Below are 25048 nucleotides of genomic sequence, written 5' to 3' on the forward strand. Positions count from 1 at the left end.
ATCTTTTTATTGTAACCTTACCTTGAATGACAGGAGAGGCAAAGGGATTCTCTCAGAACTCTTTAAAAAATATTTATACAATTTTTTTTAATTTGGTGGATGTTAAGTTTCTTATGATCATTTTATTTTTTCTATTTTATTATTTTTTATTACATGTATGTGTCTCTGTGTGAGCATGTACACTTGAGTTCTGGTGCCCACCCTGGACAAGTTGTCAGATCTGGAGCTGGAGTTACGATGGTTGTGAGTTGCTTGATGTGCTTGTTGGGAATTGAATTCAGGCCCTCTGGAATAACAGTAGGTGTAGGGGTTGGGGATTTAGCTCAGTGGTAGAGCGCTTGCCTAGCAAGCGCAAGGCCCTGGGTTTGGTCCCCAGCTCGGAAAAAAGAAAAAAACAAACAAACAAAAAACAGTAGGTGTACTTACTACTGGGCCCTGATAATATTAATATTAATATTTAATGTATGATTTTTGTTTGTTTAAGAGAGGGTCTTGCTATGCAGCCCTGACTGGCCTGGAACTTGCTGCAATGCAACTCAGGAAGAGAGGGGAGAAGGGGAGAGGAGAGGAGAGGAAAGATAAATTCCGGGAAAGTCAGTGAGAAGCCCTGTCTCCGGAATTCTCCCTCCTTGTCCCCTCTCCCCGCCCCGAAAATATCTGAAATTTGAAGATTTAAGAATCCCGAGACCTGTCCTAGTTTCCCGGAAGATGACAAGTAAACAAGTTAACAATTTAAATACGCTACGAAGTGATCAGCGCGTAGGAAGCCAAGGAGGATTACCACACTTTCAGGTCAGACCTAAACTACAGAGTAAAAAGAAAACATCCAGGTGTGGCAAGCCTTTAAGCCTAGCCACCACCCGCAGGCAGAGATAAAGCGCTGAGTCCAAGGCCAGCTAGATAGAGCTAAATAGTGAGATCCTGTCTAAACAAAATTCAGTAAAAACAAGTAAGCTAAAAGTAGACAGACATAAACCAGTAAAGAGGAAAAAATTTCCAGATAAAATTTCCAGTTTATGTTTTAGCTATTTCAAGTCTAAAATAATATTTTAAGAACGATAAAAGTATACACTATTCTGATTTTCCCGATGTCTACTGTTATGAACATTTTTGCGAGGTTTTCCAGTGACGCCGGAAAAAAAAAAGTAAAACCAGAAACCAGACAAATTCGAATCGGGATTGAGTTATCGAATTCCACCTTGTCCAGAATCGGTTCTCCGCACTTTTTCCTTAATGTGTAACATCCTAGGAGAGGCGGGTGGAGGCTCCCTGAGGCGCTTGGGCGGGGATAAGCCGGCGGAGGCGCGGCCTGTCGCGGGTCAGCTAGTGCTGCTCACTGCTCGCGGCTCGCACGTGATGACTTTCCGGGAACCTGCGCCTCAGATTCTGGTGGAGTCTGAGCTACTCCGGAGCCGCCCCTCGTGACGTCACTAGCGCGATTCCTCTTGCTGACCAATCAGAAGGTCGGACTTCAGGGAAGCCCCGGGCGGCGGGGGCCGCCAGGGCGCGTGCGCAAGGGCTCCGCGTGGCTATATAAACATGGCTGGCGGAGCCGCGCCGGGGGCCGCGCGGAGCGCTTGTGGGGTGCTTGTGGATCGTGCGGGTCTGTAGGATTTTGAAATTAGTGGCGGGGAAGCGCAGAGTTAGAGCTCCCCGGGTGGGAACTGAAGTGACGCCCTGAGGGAGCTGCCGGTCCGGGCGCTTCTGCCGCGGGACCCGGGCTGAGCGCGCACGTGTGAGCGCCGCTGAGGGAGTGCCCGGCGGTGTCGCCGCCAGCCGGGCCCGGAGCGCGCGTGTGCTCCGCGATGCTGCAGCGTCCCGACTGCACCCGAGTCTCCTGCCGCCCGCCCCGGCTCTCCTCGCCTCAGCTCCGGGAAGGGCAGCATCGCTGCCGCTGAGCCTCCGAGGGCATGCCAGCGGGCCTCACGGGGCCGGCCGGCGCCGCTGCTCCTGTAGTCTCGAGCGCCTCGGGGACCGTGACTATGGCCCCGGTCGCTGCGCTGCCTGTGCGGGTGGAGAGCACCCCGGTGGCCCTGTGCCCTGTGACTAAGGCCCCTGTCAATGTCTGCGTGGATTCTGTGGCGCCCCAGTCCTTGCCAGCCCCAGTGGGGACTCTAGTGACCAAAGTGGTTCCTGTCACTGCCCTTCCTAAACTCGGCGGCCCCAGGCTGCCCGCTCCTCAGATAGTCACCGTGAAAACTCCCAGCACCACGACAATCCAACTACCGGCTAATTTGCAGCTTCCTCCAGGTATGTACCCCTGCTCTCCTGAGGTGACTCGGGGACATGGCTACCCCCTACCCCGCGTAACTCTGAGGAACTTAGAGCCAAGAGAGCCCTTCCTAATCTTGACTTTGCTGAGAGTCTGCGGGCAGTGATTTGGCCTCACCATTCACATAACCTCTAGGTTGATTACTGCATTTTGTATTTACGGAAGCGGTCCTTTCATCCAAGATAAAGTCAGACCTGGAAGAGGCACTCTCAGGACCACGGTGGAGTCATTGGCTGGCACTTAGATGGGGACAGGGATTCTCTGGAGTTAATTTTCCTGTGGAGAAAGGACCAGTAAAGGGATGCCTCTTTTAAAAGAAAGTTTTTGAAACTTCAGACAAAGAGGTTTTTAATTTAAGCAAATTTAAATAAGTTTACAACAGAAACTATTAATTCCGTGTTGTTTTGTTTTGTTTTTCCTTTGAGACACGTTCTCCTGTAGCCCAGGCAGACTTTGAAGTCCTGTGTATAGGGGTGGATTACCTTGAATTCTTGTTGTCTCCCTCAAAGAGCTAGAATTACTTGTACGTGCAACTGCACCTGGCCAAATACTGTGTTCTATACCATCTTAAATGTGCAATAAATGTAATTTTAAGTTAAAAGAGCGAGCCCTTTTGGTAGGGAACAAGTGGCCAAGTTGACAGATCTGAGTTGTGCAACTGTTGTATTTGAAGTGATATGTGAGCATTGTGTTAATGAGTCTGGTCGCCTTTGGGGGTGGGGGTGGGACTCAGAACTGCCCTTGTGGACCAGGCTCTCCTCGAACTCAGAGTTCCACCTGCGTACTGAAATTAAAGGCCCGTACTACCACTCCTGGCTTTTGTTTAATTTGTCTAATTATTTAATTTTATTTCATGTGCATGGGTGTGAGGGTGTCAGATCCCCTGAAGCTGTAGTTATGGATAGTTATGAGCTGCCATGTGGGTGCTGGGAGTTGAACTCAGGTCCTTTGGAAGAGCAGTCAGTGCTCTTAACCACTGAGCCATCTCTCTAGGCCTCTGTGTTTGCTTTTTAGTCTTTGGAGGCTTGTTATCCTGTTGGGCTGTTTTATGATTTGCATAAAAGTTTTGCTTTGCAATAATTTACACATTGTAAGTTATTTTACTGGTGTTATTTGTTCCTTAATTGAAAAATTATCTTTTATTTGTCTTCCATTAATTTTTCTAAGCAGAAAGTGGCAACATGTCGGTAGTGCTACAAAACTCTTCCATGAAAACCTTGATTAAGCCTGATGGTGGTGGCACACTCTTTTTAATCACAGCACTTGGGAGGCAGAAGCAGGCAGATCTCTGTGAGAGTGAAGCCTGCCTGGTTTAGAGAGCCAGGGCTGTCCTAGTATAGGACAGCCAGGGCTACACAAAAAATGGAAACATTAATTGAAAAGATTTCTTTAGTATCCTCTGGCCAAAGGACAGAGGGTCTTTTTTTTTTTTTTTTTTTTTTTTTTTTTTTTTTGTGGGGAGGGGTGCCAGTTTTATGTCAACTTGACACAAAGTAAAGTCATAGAGGAGGAAGCCTCAATTGAGAAAATACCTCCATAGGATCAGGCTTTTAGACAAGCCTGTATGGCATTTTCTTAATGATTATGTGAGAGGGCCCAGCCTGTTGTGGGTGATGCCATCCCTGGTTTGGTGCTCCTGGGCTCTATAAGAAGGCAGGCTGAGCAGACCACGAGGAGCAAGCCAGTGAGGAGCACCCTTGGCCTCTGCATCCGCTCCTGTCTCCAGGTTCCTGCCCTGCTTGAGTTCTTGCCTTCTTTGGTTTTTATGATGAACTGTTATTTGGAACTGTGAGGGAAATGAAGCCTTTCCTCCCTAATTGCTTTGGTCATGGAGTTCCATCATAGTAACCCTGATTAAGACTGAGCTAATGTTGTATTTGGTTGTGGACGTCCTAAGCAGATTATGTTATGCACATTTCAGAAAACTCTCTCAGTGTTGTATGGTACACAAGGTACTCTCCTGGTAAAAACAGTGTATCCTTGGATACTATATATTTGTGGTGAATGTATTGGAATGAAGTTACCTACTGGTTTGCTACAATGTACATTCTTGTCTAGTTATTGAAATGTTTGCCTGTCCCCCTTGGGTTTCTCTGTGTAGCCCTGGTTGTCCTGGAATTCACTCAATAGACCAGGCTGGCCTAACTCTTAAGATATCCACCTGCCTCTTCCTCCAGAGCGCTGAGATTAAAGGCATCCATCACTGCCACCTAGCATCATTAAAGTTTTTTTAGAAAGTCAAAAAAAAAAAAAGTATTTAAGATAGAAAACATTGTCAAGGTGGAAAGCTTGCTGATAAGTTGTAGCAAGTTATTTTACTGAGGGCTTGCCAGTTAGTCACTTTTAATACATTATTATTTCTTTTATTCTGTTCTCATAATGGACAGGTAGCACATAAGGAAAAAAAGTCTGTAAGAATAGATAATTGCCCAATGTCAGGCAAGTAACTCATATAAGTCAAAGGGGATTTAAATCCAGATCTACTTAAATATAAATGTGTACAGTATATTACTGAAGAAGCTCTATATAGAGAGGAGAAACTTTTAAAGGACTTGTGGTAGAAGATCATGAGAGGTACCTGAAGAGTTGCTTGGGGGAATTTCTGCTGGTCTGTTGAAAAAGAGCCAATAGAATGAAATGACATTGACTAACTGTAGGTTATACAGAATGTGTGTCAGTTCTTAATTTACCAAGATACATTCTTTTGAGTACTTAACTCCTTTCCGAGTTTCCTTTGAATAGAACTTGTTTTTAACAGTGCTTCTATCCAGCCAGGTCTGAGGGTGCACAACTCCTTTACTGGACCACTCAGGAGTTTAAGGCTATGCTTGGGCCTATAATTGCAATGAGGAGACTGAACCCAGAAGGATGGCCTCCAGGTTGAGGCCAGCCTGGCCTACAATAATGTTAAGGTTCTATCTCAAACCCTGGGGCTAGGTAGATGACTTGATGGTTAAAGTACTAGCCACACCAGACTGAATTTTGTCCCTTAACACGGCGGTAGCTTTCAACATTTCTAACGCTGTGACCCTTAAATACAGTTGTGCTGCCCCCCACCATAAAGTTATTTCATTGCTTCTTAATAACGAATTTTGCTACTGTTATGAATTCAGGATGTCACCCTGGTGGGAGGAGCTTGACCCAGTGACTGAGAACTGGTGCCTTAGTTTCTCAGGCTTGGTGGGAAGCTCATTTACTTACTAAGACGTTTCAGGAGCCAACGTTTTATTTTTAATGGCAGCATAATTTATTATTTAATAATTCACTTACTGTCCATTTAGGTTGGTTGCTTATTATCTTTTATTATTTACTAAAGTAGATGTTTTTACATTAGGTTATATTATATGTTATGATTTTTTGGGGGGATAGATAACATAGTATATTTTGTTATGTACTGGTAATTGCAATATATGCCGGATTCTGTGTGAAATACTATGAATACAACTTTAAGTAAAGCAGACACAATTTCTCTCTTGGAAATCCTGTAGATTTCTTGAATTTCCATAGATTACTTTGGAAATTTTTGTTATTTTTGGAAAATAACCTATGCATTCATAAAACTAACACCAAATATAATCACTTGGAGTCACTAATTTTGGAGGTGAAATTTAAAGAGAGAAATAATAAAAACGTGTTTTGACAAATCAATCTGTTTTGATCAATGGTGGGTGATAAAAACCTAGTATTTTAATTTACTTACAATAAATTTATGAAATGAGAAAAGGGCAATCTAAGTGGTTTTAAACTCAATATGGAAAATTATTATGTGAAAAATGAGAGGATTTTGGCCCATGGTACCTAGAGAAAAATACAGTTTAGGCATATACATCTTTGCAGAACTCAGTATGAAAATGTAACTAGCTAATTTTGTTTCTTATGGATGCTAAAGGGAAACATGTTTCTTTGCATATTAAGGGGTTTGTGTTCCTAGTCTGCTTTTGAAAGAGTGATGGCTGTCTATCTCATTTTTCCTAACTCTAGGTTGTTTGAGAAGAGTCTAGAAAGCCACCAGTCAGGTATTTTGAATTATAGCATTTGAATTACAATCTTTCTGGATCTAGATTTTTATACATTTGCTATTCTTTCAGAAACTATTTACAAATTATGAGAATCTTGAAAAGTCAAAGAGCTTCCATCCACATCAGACTCTGCCATGGAAACACAGCAATTCACAGAGCAAAAAAGCAAAAAACAATTTTGTGCAGATACTAGTTCACTTTTTTCTTTTTTTTAATTTAAGTATTTTCTTTATTTACATTTCAATTGTCCCCCTTCCTGGTCCCCGGTCCATGAGTCCCCCACCCTATTCCCCTCCCCTCTTGCCTCTAAGAGGGTGCTCCTCCATCGTCTTACTCCCATCTTACCCTCTAGCATCCCCATTCTCTGAGCCATCAAGCGCATCTCCACCACTGAGGCCAGACAAGGCAGTCCTCTGCTACATGGTAGTGGGGGCCATAGACCAGCCCATTTATGCTTTTTGGTTGGTAGTTTAGTCCCTGGGAGCTCTGAGGGGTCTGGTTAATTGATATTGTTGTTCTTCCTGTGGGTTTGCAGTCCCCTTCAGCTACTTCAGTCCTTCCCCTAACTCTTCTATAGGGGTCCCCAGGCTCAGTGCAATGGTTGGCTGTGAGTATCTCCATCTGTCTCAGTCAGGTGCTGATAGAGCCTCTCAGAGATCAGCCATGCCAGGCTCCTGTCTGCAAGCACATCTTGGCATCAGCAATAGTGTTGGGGTTGGGGCAGTCTCTGGATAGGCTTTCCTTCAGTGTCTGCTCCATTTTTGTCCCTGCATTTCCTTTAGACAAGAACAATTCTGGGTCAGAATTTTTGAGATGTGTGGGTGGCCCCACCCCTTAGCAGGGGGGCCATGTCTATCTCCTGGAGGTGGTCTCTGCAGGCTCCATCTCCCCACTGTTGGACATTTCGGCTAATGTTGTCCTGGAGCCTCTCACATCCCTTGTGTCTGGGACTTTCTAATGTTTCTCCCCACCCCCACCCCACACTGCTGTGTATTTTCATTCATTCTCCTGGCCCTCTAGGCTTCTCTTCTCTCCACCTCTGCCCCTCCCCTTACTTGATCCTGCCCCTCTTTTTCCCCTCCTCCTCTAGCACCTAGGTCCTTCTCTTCCTCTGCCTCCCAGGGATTATTTTGTCCCCCCTTCTAAGTGGAATTGACGAATCCACACTTGGATACTAGATTGCGTTTCTGATAATTGATCAGGAATTTTTGAATGCATGTTCTAAAGGGTTTATACTTTATTGTGATCTCTTTGCCTGTTTCTAGCATGGCTGATATTGACCTGACAAAATGAGTTAAATGGTATTTACTCGAAGATGTCAAGTATTAGCATTTTATTCCAGGGCTTGGTAGATTTGACCAATAGAGCCATCTAAACTTGGGCTTATCATATGAATGCTTTTTTGATTTGTTATTTACATTTTTAGACTTCTATTCAAATTGTCTGTTTCTTCATGATAAAGATTAGTACTTTATATATTTCTTGTTTCATTTATAAATTTACCTGGTGTATTGACTTATAGTTGTTGAGGATTCTTTCTCTACAGTTTGCTCAGAAACAGACAGAATGCCTGTTGAGCAGCCATTGTACTTGGCTAAGAGGTTACAAAGAGAAGAAAAGGCTATACTGAGTGTGTAACTGGTGCTAAGGGCAAGTTGGAAGTACGTCCTTGGACGTTCCACATAGGAGTTCCTGAGTCTTTTTGCCTTGTTAGTATGTCAGAGCTTTGTTATGGTTGTTGTTGATTGGTTGGTTGGTTTATGAGACTGGGTATTACTATGTTGCAGTGCATCCTGGAACTCACAGAAATCTTCCTGCCCTTGCCTCGCAATCCTGAGATTAATCCCCGTGTCACTGCACTTTGCAAATTTATCAGTTTTGATACTCTTTCAAATAGCCAAGTTTCGGACTTATTAATTTTTCTCAATTATTTTTTCTTCCATATTATATTTATCTTTGTTTTAATCTTTACTTTTTTATTGGATATTTTCTTTATTTACATTACCCAGTTTCCCCTCTGGAAACCCCCTATTCCATCCCCCTCCCCTTGCTTCTATGAGGGTACTCCCCCACCCACCCACCACTCCCTCCTGTCTCCCCTACACTGGGCATTGAGCCTTCACAGGACCAAGAGCCTCTCCTCACATTGATACCCAATAAGGCCATCCTCTGCTCCACGGGTCCCTCCAAGTGTACTCTTTGGTTGGTGGTTTAGTCCCTGGGAGCTCTGCTGGGGTCTGGTTGGTTGATATTGTTGCTCTTCCTATGGATTGCAAACCCCTTCAGTCTTTTCTCTAACTCCTCAATTGGGGAACCCGTGCTCAGTCCAATGGTTGGCTGTGGGCATCCGCCTCTGTATTTGTCAGGCTCTGGCAGAGCCTCTCAGGAGACAGCTACATCAGGCTCCTGTCAGCATGCACTTCTTGGCATCTGCAATATTGTCTGTGTTTGCTGTCTGTATATGGGATGGATCCCCAGGTGGGGCAGTGTATGGATGGCCTTTCCTTCAGTCTCTGCCCCACACTTTGTCTTTGTATTTCCTCCCTTGAGTATTTTGTTCCCCCTTCTAAGAGAGACTGAAGCATCCACACTTCCTTCTTCATGGGCTTCATGTGCTCTGTGAATTGTATCTTGAGTATTCCTAGCTTTTGGGCTAATATCCACTTGCCAGTGAGTGCATACCATGTGTGATTTTTTTTTTTTTTTTTTTTTTTTTTTTGTGATTGGGTTACCTCACTCAGGGTGATACTTTCTAGTTCTACCCATTTGCTTAAGAATTTCATGAAGTCATTGTTTTTGGTAGCTGAGTAGTACTCCATTGTGTAGATGTACTCCATTTTCTGTATCCACCCACTCCTCTGGTGAAGGGCATCTGGGATCTTTCCAGCTTCTGGCTATTATAAATAAGACTGCTATGAACATAGTGGATCATGTGTCCTTGTTATATGTTGGAGCATCTTGTTGGTATATGCCCAGGAATGATAAAGCTTGGTCCTTAGGTAGTCCTGTGTTCAGTTTTCTGAGGAACCACCAGACTGATTTCCAGAGTGGTTGTACCAGCTTGCAATCCCACCAACAATAGAGGAGTGTTTCTCTTTACAGTTCTTTACATGTAATTGTTTTAGTTTTTATTTTGCTCTACTTCCATTGTTACAAGGTTATGGGATGTTAATGGTTTGAGATCTTTTTTTCATTGTTTTTCCAGACTTGGGGTTTCTCTCTGTAGTTTGAGTGCTGAGTGACAAAGGTGTGTGCCACCACTGCCTGGCTCTCCTTTGACATCTTTTTAAGATTGACTTTTCTAGATATAAATTTTCTTGTAAACATTTCATTGACTCTACATCATAAATCTTGCTATCTCATATTTTCATTATTACTTATCTATGTATATTTTCCAATTTCCTTTAAGTTTTTTAAATTGACCGGTTGGTTTCTGAGTGTATTTTTAAATATCTGTATAGTCCTAAATTTATCAACTCTTTTTTTGTTATTTCTACTTTCATCCTATTGTAGTTGTGCTCAACACATTTATGATTTTAGTACTTTAAAATTTATCAGGGCTTGGTATGTGTACTAATGTAAGTGTTTTATTTGTTTTTAGATTTTATTTATATTTTAAATTGTGTATATGTCTTGTTTGTCTCAATGAATATATGTACATGAATGCAATCACTTTCAGAATTTAGATGGCCAGGAGCTAGAGTTACAGGTGATTGTGAGTCTCCTGTTGTGGTGCTTGATGCTGCTAATGAGCAGCAAGCATTCTTAACCTCAGAGCCATCTCTCCAGCACCTCCTGCCCCCACTTAGTACTGATTGGCCTGAAATCTGCTTAAGTAAGCCAGGCTGATCTAGAGTTTGCAGTCATTTCTGTACAACTTCCTGAGTGCTGGGATTACAGCTGTTACCGTTACACCCAGTTTAAACGGTCTGTGTTTACAATTTTTCTCTGTACAGTTAATTTGTGGGGTAAAATATGTGTGCGAAGTTTACTTGACTTACATGCTTTTTAAGTCGTTGTCTTCCTTACTGGTATCCTGTGAGTGTTTGGTGTTGCTAGGCATTGTCCTCAGAGTAAATGCTCTGCCCCCATCCATTCTCTTTCCTTCATCTAACTCTATACTTTCAGTGAAAATGGATTTTTTACAAGTGTTGAACTATTTTTCTTTGTTTATATTTATTTACAGTTTCTCTGTATGTATTTTAGGCTCTGTAGTTTTGTTACCTGTGATAAAATCTGTTTCTAGATTTGTGTGAGTTGCTAACAGGTTGCTTGGTGCATTGTTAGGACTGGGTGTGTGTGCATAGTGTGGGCAGGTGGGGCTAAGATTGCCCAGTGCACTCGAGGAAGAACTGTGTGTACAGCCCAAAACACGTAACATTTGAGGTTGCCCTAGACTCCACTGCCTCAGTTTGGTGCATTTGTATTTTAAATATGGCAGCTTCCTCATTTTTTTTTTTTTTGATCTTTTTCATTACAACAGACTCCTTTTTGTACTCCTATTGGTAGAATTTCTTTCCTTTTTTTTTTTTTTTTATTCTGTTTGTTTGCTAATATTATGGCTACTTTAGCTTCCCCCTTTTGGTGTTGTGTGATATGTTTATTTTTTTTTTTTGAGAGTGGTCTTCATATTTTTCTGAGATTGCCTCAAACTCACTGTACAGTCACTGGATACTCTTGAATTCTCGGCTTCCCACATGCTGGCATTATGGGCTGACTTACCATACCCAGTTTCAAACTTACTGTATTTTTTCTTTCTTTCTTTCTTTTTTTTTTTTTCTTTTTTTCGGAGCTGGGGACCGAACCCAGGGCCTTGCGCTCTACCACTGAGCTAAATCCCCAACCCCTCAAACTTACTGTATTTTTAAATCTCAGACAAGTCTTAGAAAAATAACAAATTATGGGGTTCTATCCAGTTCTATACTTTTTTTTTTCTAAAAGATTTATTCATTTATTATATATAAGTCCACTGTAACTGTCTTCAGATACACCAGACAAGGGCATCAGATCTCTTTACAGATGGTTGTGAGCCACCATGTGGTTGCTGGGAATTGAACTCAGGACCTCTGGAAGAGCAGACGGTGCTCTTAACCACTGAGCCATCTCTCCAGCCCCAGTTCTATACTTTTAATATAGTTGAACTTAGCTTTGATATTTTTGCTTTCTATTCCCTTGTGTTTCATCTTCTTTTCAATTAAGAGGATTTATTTTTGTATACCATAGTTTCAACCACAGTCTTGTCCCCATAAGTGATATCATTGCTATAGGAGCAGGCTACTGAGTGGACCTGAGTGGTACTTTTGTCCTTCCCACCGTTTTCTCCCAATAGTGATGCCTTATAAAAGAGCTGGAGTTAGGTCCTTGGGATCTGACCATTCTTAGTGTGCCATCTGAGGGATCACATCAGGGAATGGGAATTCTGGGAAGGAAAAGAGTATTATCTTAGGGTGAGCCTGCCTTCCTATGGATGGCCCTTACAATATCCTCAATCTACCCAATGGAGTTAAGGGACAATGGTATGTCTCTACCTAGGGTAGATTCCCTTCTTTACTATAACAGTGTTATGCTTGTACTGTTTTGGATTTTGGAGCATATTGAATGCTTTCATAGTTTCAGGTTAAAGATGTTCTGGAAAAGACTATGTAAAAATTTAAACATTTTGAAGTAGTCATTTTGATGAGGGATGCTCAATCTGTATGACATGTCTAGAAGTTTTCTATTCTAATTGATCACTGTGCTATTCCTATGCCAATTTTAAAAGGATATTTTTTATGTGCATGATTGTTTTGCCTGTGTGTATGTCTGTGTACCACGTGTGTGCAGTGTACTCAGAGGCCTGAAGAGGGCATCGTTTCTCTGGAACTGGAGTTCAAGAGAGAGCTGTAGGACTCCACATAGGGTTCTGGGAATAGAACTCCAGTCCTCTGCAAGAGTATCAAGTACTGCTGAGCCCTATCTCCAGCCTCCTGTTCATCGTAATGTAATACTGTAGTATCAGTATCATGAAGGAAAAGTATTGACCTTCAGGAGTATCTTTTTTTTTTTTTAAAGATTTATTCGTTTATTATGTATAAGTAAGTACACTGTAGCTTCAGATACATCAGAAGAGGGCACCAGATCTCTTTACAGATAGTTGTGAGTCACCAGGTGGTTGCTGGGAATTGAACTCAGAACCTCTGGAAGAGTAGTCGGGTGCTCTTAACCGCTGAGCCATCTCTCCAGCCCCAGGAGTATCTTATCATACGCTAAGACTTAAAAATATTTTTGTATAGCTATTTATTTATTTTTTAAAAACACAGACTCTTACTACATCTGGCCTTGAGCCTGTATTCCTTTAGGCTCAGCTTCTTAGTCCTAGAATTACAGGTTTGTGCTGCATGCTCAGCTTAAGTAGCTTTGAATTTTACCGTCTTATAGTAATTAGTGAACTTGGAGTTCATTATATGTTAGGCATTTATCCCAAGCATTTCCCAGTTTTGGGAAACAAAAGTATGTGTTGTGTTTTATTTAACAGCTTCAGAGTCACAGTTGTTTTTCTTTTAATTATAGGAACAGTTTTGATCAAAAGTAACAGTGGTCAGTTGATGCTGGTTTCTCCTCAGCAAGCTGTAGCAGGAACCAAGACCACAAGTACCATAACTCCAAGACCAGCAGTACCAGCAAACACTCAAACAGTCAAGATCTGTACAGTGCCGGTAATCTACCTCAATCTTCTTAGTATCCAGACACTATATTCATATAAACATGTATATGTTTGCCAGTAAAAATTTGAGATAATTTTCTCAACTTTAAAATTAAGTGCGGATTTGGATTTGATACTTGGTAATTGCTAAAATAATGAAAGTTGTACCTTCATACTCAGTGATTTTATTCCTGTCAAAGAACAGTGTACATCTGCTGAAAGGAAATACCCATTGTGAGTCAGGCATTTAGAATGTGTATATGTGTGGTTACGTGCCTTCGTGTGTGGTCCCATGTGGGGTGCAGGCCAGAGGCTGATCCACACTGGCATCTTTCTCAGTGCTCTTCAGTTTATCTTACAGAGCTGGAGTTCACAGGAAGACTAGACTGGCTGATGAGCAGCCTCCCAGGACACCCCTGTCTTTGCCTCCCTGGCACCTGCCCGCCTGCTGGCCTTGTTTTGTTGTTTTTCACTTTTTACACATTACAGATTTCAGGAATCTGCTTTAATATTTCATTAGTTTTGCCTTGTTTGACATGACTTATTTATATAGATGTTGGCCTTTTTATGCAACAGAAATTTAGTTGTGTCAATGAGTTTAAAAAATATTCTTATGAACATTTTTATTTAACTAGAAAATGCTGGTGTTGAGATATTTTGGTTGGTAAAGTAGTTGAACCCAAGCTTGAGGATTTGAGTTTGGTCTCCAGCACTCACTGTGTGCCAGGAGCATAGACAGCACACACCTGTAATCATAGCACAGAAACCAAGAGGATTCTAAGGGTTTGCTGGCAGCTGCTGGAGCCAGATTCAAGAGCTCCAGGTTCAGTGAGAAATAGAGACTCAAAAATGAAGGCAGAGAACAATTGAGGTAGACAGTCGATGTTGTAGGTTGACTGCCTTCCTCCCTCTCTCCCCTCTCCTTGTTTCCTCCTCCCTTTTCTCCTTTAACTTTATTATTACATTTGTTTGCCTTGTGTGTATATGTGTAGGGGCAATGTGCATGGCATGGTTGCCCTTGGGAAAGTCAGAGGACAACTTTCAGAAGTCACCTCTCTCTTTCCAGGATGGAACTCAAGTCATCATACTTTGTGACAAAGCTCCTTTACCCTTTGTGTCGTCTTTCCTGTCCTTTCGATTTTGACACAAGTTGATGGACTAGTTGTGTTCTTTGTCAGTAGAACATTTTTCTTTCCCTCGTTTTGTTTAGCTATAGGTGGACAGATTTTTGTTTATAATTAAATATTAAGTAAGAATCTGTGTTTTCTGTATGACAAATCAAGCTTAAGATTTTATATTTTATTATTGTGTATGATATGTGTATATGAGTGTGGGTGCATACATGCTACAGTGCTCATGGGAAGGTCAGAGGACAGCCTTTAGGACTCAGTTCTGCCTTTTCACCATGGGATCTGGGGATCATATTCAGGATGTCAGGCTTGTATGGCAAGAGCTTTTAGCTTCTGAGTTTTGCTGACCCAAGTTAAAGATTTCAGTGCTGAATGTTATAGAAGTTAATTGGAGAATTACTATAAAAGAAAAGGTTATTTTATGAATCAGTTGCCTTCTTTAAGAAATGTCAGCTGGCCAACTGACCAGTTAAGCTTATAGTATAGAATGTTTGTAAAATACAGTATATACCAAATAAGTTTGCTGAAAGTCTTTTCATTTTATTCACAATACTAGTTGATTTAAAATGACTAATATTGACTGGGTGAAGTGGCATATGCCATGAGGCAGAGACAGGTAGAGCTCTGAGTTCTAGGCCAGCCAGGCATATGTATTGAGATCTAGACTAGCACAGTTGCACAGTGAGACCCTTTGTCAAGAAATAAGTAAAATGACAAAATGACTAGTGCCAATAACTGTTATCTTTGTCCTTTCCCCCAGAATTCTAGCTCACAATTAATGAAGAAAGTGACGGTGGCTCCTGTTAAAAGTTTGACACAGATAGGAACTACTGTGGCAACCACTGCCTCCAGTGCTTCCTCAGGACAAGTAAGTGACTCTGTGTGTGTGTGTGTGTGTGTGTGTGTGTGTGTGTGTGTGTGTCCCCGCCCACACTGGCTGTTTTCTCATGATTATTTAATTATTTTTTTGCCACATATTTTGGCATCTATGAGACATTGAAGGCATATAATATATGATGCTGTTTATCAGACAGTGAACTGTTAATGCAGAAATAAGAAAACATGGTGTCTGTCACTATTAGTAAGTCATTGCATAGATGCATTACAGTAATATAAATACATGTAATAACCATGTATTGCAGTGTTCAGAAGGAGATGCTAAAATATAATTTGGATAGGTTATTTGTTAGGATTCAATACTTGTGAAGAGAAGGAGAGTAAGTTTAAGATAGACTCACGATTGAAAAAGTTTCATTCAGCCAACCTAATAGAACATGGGAGAATATGACCTTGTCAGCATTGTCCCGCTGTTAGCCAACATACTCTTCTGGGCTTTACTGGACTCTTCTTGGAAAATTGTACTTTTGTCCAGCGTTTCTTTGCAGCAGAGACCAAATTAATGGAGCTGATAAGTGAAAGTTATCCAGTAGCATTCTAGTAGCCAAGACTCTCTTTACAATGGTTCATTGAAATCTACATTTTGTATATATACTTCTTATATGTTTTATACACAAGCATTCTGGGATGCTGGTGGGCTTCTTTTCTGGAGAAACAGAAGTTAAAAGGATAGGCCATATAGCCTTACTCCTGAGGCTGATACTAAATCATGTCAGTACTCCTTTGTCCACCTTGTATCACCCTCACTCTTGCCTACGGCTTGTGCTGCTCTTGGGAGTTGCCTACTAGAGTAGACTTTCCTCTTAGAGATCTGTAGATTGTGTGATTCTGCCCTATCTTGGGTTTTCTGTTTTTCTCCACTTGTTGTTACAAGAATAGTACAGATTGAGTAATTTGTAATGAATAGAACTTTGTTTGACTCATGAATCAGGAGATAGAAAGTCTAAGATATCATGTCAGTATATGGGGAGAGCCTTATCCTGTGGCAGAGCTATCATACAGCAAGAGAGCATGGTGTTCCTGGAGAAAGGCAGGTAAAATAGAGGAGGGAGTGATGGGAGCCGAACTTATCCTCTGATTAGGGTGCTTCTCCTAAGAATGAATCCCTACTCCTGTAATAGCAGCCATAACCCATTTACAACCAAAAAATACAGGTCTTAATCACTTCTTAAAGGTCTTATTTCTTGATACCAGTATAATGAGAATTATATTTCAACATGAGTTTTAGAAGGAATAGTCAAATCATAGAATCCTCTATTATGTGATTAAAAACTACATCTTTCAGATGATGAGAATTAATCACTCTTCTCAGGGTTCAGACTCCCTCTCTTGCTTGTTTGTGGACATAGGCACCTGAAGTACCAGGTGGCAGGTAGTAACTGCTCTCATAAGGGAACTGCTTTCCTTGTCAGCAGAATTGGAAAGCGTAGGGCTCCCCAGAGGTTACTGGGACACAGTAAGTGTTTATTCCCACATCTTCTTCTAAGTTCCTTAATTGATGTATATGTCCTACTCTGGGGACAGAGTACCACATAGAACGTTGTTGACTTAGTGATTTTACTGCGTTTTAGAGGATAGAATCCTGTCCTTCATAAGAATATTGCCTCAGTTTTTCTGTGCTGCAGTCTGTTCTAATATGAGGCTAATGCAGTGGGGCCACTAGTGGGTCCCACGGTCTGGGAAACTGTCAGGTTCCCTTTGTCTAGGGGAGGATGCATCTTCTCATTGCTTACTTAGATCGAATACTGTACTTACATATCAGTGTCGATGTTGGTGTTCTAAATTTAATCACACTCTTTAGATACATTATTTTCTACTATCTGGGGTCATAAGCAGTAAGTCTGATTAAAAAAGGTGTTCTAAAAATAATGGCTATCTTTCAATCCATCAATCACCGATTTCTATCTATATATGTGATAATGTTAGAGAGGCTAAGAAAGTGTCCAGATTTTTACTAACATGTAGAAGAATAAGGATTTTCGCCTCAGTGTCTGAACTTGAAACTATTCTTGAACTAGAGTACTGATTAGGCCCAACTCTAGATTCTCTCTAGAAGGTATGCATTTTCCTATTAATAGGTGTCAGAGTTTGTTTAAAATGATTTAGGAAACATTGTTGCAAATGCGACACAAATCTACTTTGATATCTTGTGTTCTGTGTTTATATTTAATGATGAAGGTATAATTAGGCCTATTGTTAAGACCATAGAGGTTCTAAATAATTTAATTTAGAATTAGAGTTTCTAATTAATGAACAAGCCTAATGTTCACATAGGTACAAAAGATAGCCTTGAAGTGCAGCATGATCTAGTAAAGCATGAATTTTTCACACAGATCTCTTTCACATATAATCTTGCCCTTTTTTTCTACTGTCTCCAAGATATGTTTAATTGTTGTGATTCAATCTTGCTAATTTTGGAGATATCATTGACTGGTCTAGAATATTTTAGTCTAAGGGAGAGTTATGATTGAGTTTAAAAGCTCCATTCAATAACTGCAGTGGAAACACCAGGGTTACGTGTCTCCCCATGCTCTTTAAGGTTTGGCATAGAAGTTACACATATTTGGTAAAGTACAAATAGTAGCTTATGTTGGAAAGGGTTGTGAAAGGCAAGTTTGTGTTGGAGTGTGCTTTCCATCATTGTAACAAATAACTTAGGTAAACTAACTTGAAAAGTTTTATTTTGTCTAATAGTTTTATAGATTTTAGGCCACTACCTATTGGCCCAGTAGCAGTGGAGTGCGAATCATGTGTATGATTCGGAGGTATCTCACTTTATAATCAGAACCCAAGACAAGAAGAAGGGATTGCCAATGCCCACCTCAATGGCAGCTCTAATGACGGAGTTCCACTGACTACGTTTCCCCAGTTCAGTGTTCTGTCATTGCACCATAGTGTCATGGGGCTGGGCCACAAGCTCTAGAATGCAGGTCTTTGGAGATGATTTAAGACTCAAACTAGAACATGGTGAAAGAATAAAATATTGCCAGGGAAGTGTAAGATGCCTTGAGTACTTTCTCTGCCCACAGGCAACAGAACATTTGTGAGCTTATGTTACACTGGATACTGTTTGCTTCCTACACAGTGGTCAGTACTGCTCTGAGGAACCACTCACTAGGCATTGAAAGCCATTATACTATACTCACTAGTTAAAATTACAAACTATCGACAGGAGCCGGATGTAGATCGCTCCTGAGAGACACAGCCAGAATACAGCAAATACAGAGGCGAATGCCAGCAGCAAACCACTGAACTGAGAACAGGACCCCCATTGAGGGAATCAGAGAAAGGATTGGAAGAGTTTGAAGGTGCTCGAGACCCCATATGTACAACAATGCCAAGCAACCAGAGCTTCCAGGGACTAAGCCCCTACCCAAAGACTATACATGGACTGACCCTGGACTCTGACCTCATAGGTAGCAATGAATATCCTAGTAAGAGCACCAGTGGAAGGGGAAGCCCTGGGTCCTGCTAAGACTGAACCCCCAGTGAACTAGACTGTTGGGGGGAGGGCGGCAATGGGGGGAGGGTTGGGAGGGGAACACCCATAAGGAAGGGGAGGGGGGAGGGGGATGTTTGCCTGGATACCGGGAAAGGGAATAACACTTGAAATGTATATAAGAAATACTCAAGTTAATTAAAAAAAAAAAAAAGTAGGTTTGAAAAATAAAAAAAAAAAAAGGAAATAAGTAAACGGTTATTTAAAAATAAAGCATTTAATACTTTGTTGAATCCATAAAAAAAAAATTACAAACTACCCTTTCTACATGCAGTGTTATACATTTTATGGCTAATCATATGATGGGTTTTCTTAAGTATTATAGTTATTAATCTTGAAATAGGGTCTTATATAGTCCAGGCTTACCTTAAACTTAATATGTACCCAAGGTTTACCTCGGTTGACAGCTTGTCTTATTTCTACCTCCAAGTGCTAGGATTCCAGATAGGTGAATCACTTTTTATCTCTGAAGAATCTTCCTTACTATTACAAACAATAAAAGCTTAAAATTTAGAAGGATTCAGAAGTCATTGTCTCTGGAAAATATGGGAGAATTCAGATTGTGGAAGAATTCTCTTGGATGCTGCATTTGAAACTTTGTTTCACTTAATGAAATAGGACTGATTTCAGTTGTGATTTCTAATTTTACCTTTAAGCCTTTTTATTTTTAAAATTTTGAAATATTTTTGAAAGTAATTATTTTAGGTGTACGGATGCCTTGCCTGCATGTAGTATGTACTGTGTGTGGTCATGTTGTCTAGGAAGGCCAGAAGATAGGGTTGGATCACCTCTACTAGAGCTCACAACAGCTGTGAGCCCTGTGTGAGAACTGGGAACTGAACCCAAGTCCTCTGAAAAGCAGCGAGTGATCTTGATCACTGAGGCATCTCTCCAGGGCCTTAATTTTGCCTTGGAATTTCATCTTCAGTTCTATTCATTATTCATAGGTATTTTAAATTTATCTCCCTTTTTACCAGAACAGTCTGTCTGATGTTCATACCAGTTTCTCTGAAGGGAAAATTTTGGTGTCCATTTACCTATCTTGACATGTACAGAAAAAACTTTTCTTGAGAACGTAAGCATCTCAGATGAATTTGTGTAGTAATTCACTCTACCCCACTGTTCTTATGTAAGTTAGTATATTTGTTCCTCGTCTCTGATTTATTTTTTTTTAATTTTGTATTGTAGCTTAGTTTTTGTCTTAAGCTTTCTGTCCTGTAGGTGGTGCTAAAGTCATACCATCTCATTCTGATACATGTAGACATTAATAAAATTCATTTTAGTGTGGAAATACTAAATACATCACTTAGAATGATATTCTACTTATACTGATGGTCCACATAAGATTAATATAGCTGAGCATATTAAAAGTAGTTGACACTTAAAAAAAACAGGAAAGTTTATATAAACTACAGAGACATGCTCTTACAAATTGTTTTTAGAGAAATACAAATGTGTGTATGTATGTATTGTCTTGTATGCTCACTTGTACATGCATGTGTGTTGAATAAAATTTTCCTCAATTGCTCTCTACCTTATTATTTTAGGCAGGTTTTCTCACTGAATCTGGGATTTGCCATTTGGCCTGGAACTGGCTGCCCAGTGAAAAGGCTCCACTCGGAGATTTACCTGTTTCTACCCCACAAACACTGGGACCACTGAGCTGCATCTGCATGCCCAGCTTTAATGGATGCTAATGATCATGACTTTACCTGATGTTAGCACTCAGATATTTTCCCAACTCCATTAATACCATGTTCATATTTTAAGGACTTTTCTGTGTGACACTTGTTTTTCACAGACCACCCTAAGGATATACTAAGTAACATTCCTAGTTTTGCTTTTCAGATGGGAATCAGTATTAGAAGTTTACTCTGCTAGTAACTAGTGTTGAGGTAGATGACAATGAAGAGTAGAGTGGTGACTGAGAATGAAATGCAGATCTACTCTAGGCCAGATTATTATACCATCACTTGAAAGCAGAGATGTCAAAATCCATTTGAAGTCTTTTCAGCGTAAAGCGAAGTACCCACTAAAGTATCATAGATATACATAAGATATCATAAACAGGTATGTAACTTTCTGCTGATTTAATTAATTTCAGCCTGTGACTGTACCAAGCAATGTTGTCACAGTTACTCCTGCAAAGCCGGTGAATAATGTATCCATCCTGAAGTCATCAAGTTTGGGAATATTATCTACTCCCTCAAATGACTCGAGTCTAAAAGCCGAGACGTCAGTATCTGCTCAGACTAGTCTTCCTCCGGTAAACTTTCACTTGTACCTTGTATATAGATCCTTGCTATGTTCTAAATTCTTATTACTAACATTTGTGATTATTTTTTCTATATCAGACAGTTCTAGAAAATGTGAAAAAATGCAAAAACTTCCTTTCAATGTTAATAAAACTGGCATGTAGTGGATCACAGTCTCCAGAAATGGGGCAGAATGTGAAGAAGCTGGTGGAACAACTTTTGGTAAGTTAGTATCGTACAAGCTTTGTGAGCGTCCAGAGGACTTTGTATGGGAAATAGTGATGTTTTAATGAGATTTATTTATATTTCTTAAAACTTTTACTTCATTAAAACTTGATACTCCATAAAACAATTCTTTAATATATTTAATTTTCATTATTTATCTAAGATAAACATATTTTAAATATTATTTTTATGTCAGTCTTTTCTGTGTATAAGTTGTGTACAGATAGCAACATCTATAAATTCATTAAATTTCCCTTTTAGTTTATGACCTGTTTATCTCAGACCAACAGATAGCAGATCTCAAGTATTTTAGCATAGGATACTTTAATATTCTTAAAAATTAGAATTCCTCAATGTATTTTACTTTTTGTGGTCCTGGAAATAAAACTAAGTATTAAAAACTAAAATAGAAACAGAAGTTAAACTACCCAATTCCCTCTATGAAGCCACAATTGTGCTTATACCTAAACCACACAAAGACCCAACAAACAAGGAGAACTTCTGACCAATTTCCCTTGTGAATATCTATGCAAAAATATTCAATAAAATTCTCACAAACCGAATCCAAGAACACATCAAAATGATCACCCATCATGATCAGGTAGGCTTCATCCTAGGGGTGCAGGGATGGTTTAATATACAAAAATCCATCAATGTAATTCACTTTATAAACAAACTCAAAGAAAAAAAAACACGATAATCTTCTTAGATGCTGAGAAGGCATTTGAAGCATTTGACAAAATTCAATACCCATTCATGATAAAAGTCCTGGAAAGATCAGGAATTCAAAGCTCATATCTAAACATAGTAAAAGCCATATATAGCAACCCAGTAGTCAACATTAAAAACTAAATGGAGAGAAACTTGAAGCAATCCCACTAAAATTAGAGACTAGACAAGGTTGCCCACTCTCTCACTACTTATTCAATGTAGTACTCAAAGTCCTAGCCAGAGCAATTTGACATCAAAAGGAAGTCAAAGGGATACAAATTGGAAAGGAAGAAGCCTAAAATATCACTATTTGCAGATGATATGATAGTATACTTAAGTGATCCCAAAAATCCCGCCAGAGATCTCCTATAACTGATAAACAACTTCAGCAAAGTGGATGGATATAAAATTAACTCAAACAAATCAGTAGCCTTCCTCTACTCACAGGATAAACAGGCTGAGAACTAAATTCTGGAAACAACATCCTTCACAATAGCCACAAATAATATAAAATACCTCAGTGTGACTCTAACCAAGCAAGTGAAAGATCTGTGTGACAAGAACTTCAAGTCTCTGAGGAAAGAAATTGAAGAAGATCTCAGAAGATGGAAAGATCTCCCATGCTCATGGATTGGTAGGATTAATATAGTAAAAATGGCCATCTTGCCAAAAGCCATCGATAGATTCAGTGCAATTCTCATCAAAATTCCAACTCAATTCTTCCTAGAGTTAGAAAGATCAATTTGCAAATTCATTTGGAATGACAAAAAACCCAGGATATCGAAAACTATCCTCAACCATAAAATAACTTCTGGGGAAATCACCATCCCTGACTTCAAGCAGTATTACAGAGCAATAGTGCTAAAAAAAGCTGTATGGTATTGGTACAGAGACAGGCAGGTAGATCAGTGGAACAGAACTGAAGACCCAGAAATGAGCCCATACACCTGTGGTCACTTGATCTCTGACAAAGGAGCCAAAACCATCCAGTAGAAAAAAGACAGCATTTTCAACAAATGGTGCTGGTTCAACTGGCGGTCAGCATGTAAAAGAATGCAAATCGATCCATTCTTATCTCCTTGTACAAAGCTCAAGTCCAAGTGGATCAAGGGACCTCCACATGCAACCAGATGCACTCAACTAATAGAAGAGAAAGTGGGGAAGAGCCTCAAACACATGGGCACTGGGGAAAATTTCCTGAACAAAACACCAATGGCTTATGCTCTAAGATCAAGAATTTACAAATGGGACTTCGTAAAATTGCAAAGCTTCTGTAAGGCAAAGAACACTATCAATAGGACAAAATGGCAAGCAACAGATTGGGAAAAGATCTTTACCAATCCTACATCCTATAGAGGGCTATTTTCTAATATAGAGGGCTGTTATCTAATATATACAGAGAACTCAAGAAGTTAGACTCCAGAGAATCGAATAACCCTATTTTAAAATGGGATACAGAGCTAAAAACAGAATTCTCAACTGAGGAATATTGAATGACTGAACAGCACCTAAAGAAATGTTCAACATCCTTAGTCATCAGGGAAATGCAAATCAAAACAACCCCAAGATTCCACCTCATAACAGTCAGAGTGGCTAAGATTAGAAACTCAGGTGACAGCAGATGGTGGCAAGGATGTGGAGAAAGAGGAACACTCCTCCATTGTTGTTGGGATTGCAAGTTGGTGCAACCACTCTGGAAATGAGTCTGGTGGTTTCTCAGAAAATTGGACATAGTACTACCCAAGGACCCAGGTATACCATTGCTGGGCATATACTTGAAAAATGCTCCAACATGTTAAAAAAGACATGCTCCACTATGTTCATAGCAACCTCACTTATAATAGCCAAGAGCTGGAAAGAACCCAGGTGTCCTTCAGAGTAATGGATACAGAAAATGTATATTTACATTTATGCAATGGAATACTACTTAGCTATTGAGAACAATGTCTACATGAAATTCTTGGGCAAATGGATGGAACTAAAAAATACCATCCTGAGTGAGGTAACCTAGTAACAAAAGAATCCACATGATACGTACTCACTGATAAGTGAATATTAATCCAAAAGCTAGGAATATCCAAGATTTAATTCACAGACCACTTGTAGCTCAAGAAGAAGAAAAAAGTGCGGATGCTTCAGTACTTCTTAGAAGGGAGAACAAAATACTCAAAGGAAGAAATACAGAGACAGAATGTGGAGCAGAGACTAAAGGAAAGGCCTTTTAAGAGACTGCCACACATTGGGATCCAGCCCACATGCAGTCACCAAACCCAGTCACTATTGAGCATGCCAAGCAGTGCATGCTGACAGGAGCCTGATAAAGCTGTCTCCTGAAAGTCTCTGCCAGAGCCTGACAAATAAAGTCAGATGCTTGCAGCTAACCATTGGACTGGGAAGTCCAAATGGAGGAGTTAGAGAAAGGACTGAGGTAGCTGAGGGGGTTTGCAACCCCATAGGAAGAAGAACAGTATCAACCAACCAGACACCCCAGAGCTTCCAGGGACTAAACCACGAACCAAAGAGTACACACGGAGGGACTCATGGCTCCAGCTGCCTGTGTAGCCCAGGATAGGCATTGTTAGGCATCAATGGGAGGGGAGGGCTTTGTTCCTGTGATGGCTTGATGCCCCAGTGTAGGGGAATGCCAGGGCTGGGAGATGGGAGGGAGGGGGTGAGTGGGTAGGGGAGAATCACCATGGAGGCAGGGGATAGGATGGGGGGCTTTCTGGAGCAGAATCCAGAAAAGGGGATAACATTTGAAATGTAAATAAAGAAAATATCCAATAAAATAAAAGAAAAAAAAAGGTTAAATTTACTAATTATGAAATGCTTCTCTAAAATCTTAAAGTACTTTGCCATTGTTTTAAAAATTTTCATTTATTTTTAAAAGACTGGATTGTTGTGGTCTATGCTGGCCTTCAAATCCTAGGCCAAAATGATCCTCTTTGGTCAGCATCCTGAGTAGCTACATCACAGGCATTCACCATTGCACCCAGTTTTGTTTCTTAAAATATTTATAGATCTAAAAGTATCTTCTCTTTTTCATTTCTTAGGATGCAGAAATTGAAGCAGAAGAGTTTACTAGGAAACTATATATTGAACTCAAGTCTGCACCTCAGCCGCACCTTGTCCCTTTTCTTAAGGTAGGGATGTATTTCTTTGGAGAAGTTGTTTGGGTTCCATTACTTTATGTTAAAACCAGAATGTTTAAACGGAAATAATTGTGAGGATACTGATGAGAGAAACCTTATTACTTTTGTAAGGTATAAGTCAAAATAGTATTGATTTGAACAGTTTAGATAAAAGTTTACTTTTGCATTTAATTATTTGAGCAGGGAGGCATATATCACATGTATGG

At 40.3% G+C, this 25048-nt stretch overlaps 1 protein-coding gene across 4 annotated transcripts in view; it reads left to right on the forward strand.

Moving 5' to 3' along the window:
- Positions 1-1480: 1480 nt before the first annotated feature.
- The window catches only part of Taf4b (TATA-box binding protein associated factor 4b), a 133672-nt gene continuing 110104 nt past the window's right edge, over positions 1481-25048 (forward strand). For 2 of the 4 annotated variants that reach the window (XM_039097304.2, XM_008771990.4), the window contains exons 1-6: positions 1481-2250; positions 12841-12986; positions 14864-14971; positions 20604-20765; positions 20854-20976; positions 24744-24833. In XM_039097304.2, coding sequence (XP_038953232.1) covers positions 1911-2250; positions 12841-12986; positions 14864-14971; positions 20604-20765; positions 20854-20976; positions 24744-24833 — 969 coding nt within the window. In that variant the 5' untranslated portion in view covers positions 1481-1910. The remainder of the gene's footprint in view (positions 2251-12840; positions 12987-14863; positions 14972-20603; positions 20766-20853; positions 20977-24743; positions 24834-25048) is intronic. The other 2 variants (NM_001426974.1, XM_006254440.5) reach the window with 2 other exon arrangements.

Source organism: Rattus norvegicus, chromosome 18, assembly GCF_036323735.1.
Source record: "Rattus norvegicus strain BN/NHsdMcwi chromosome 18, GRCr8, whole genome shotgun sequence".
In the NCBI taxonomy this organism is placed as follows: Eukaryota; Metazoa; Chordata; class Mammalia; order Rodentia; family Muridae; genus Rattus; species Rattus norvegicus.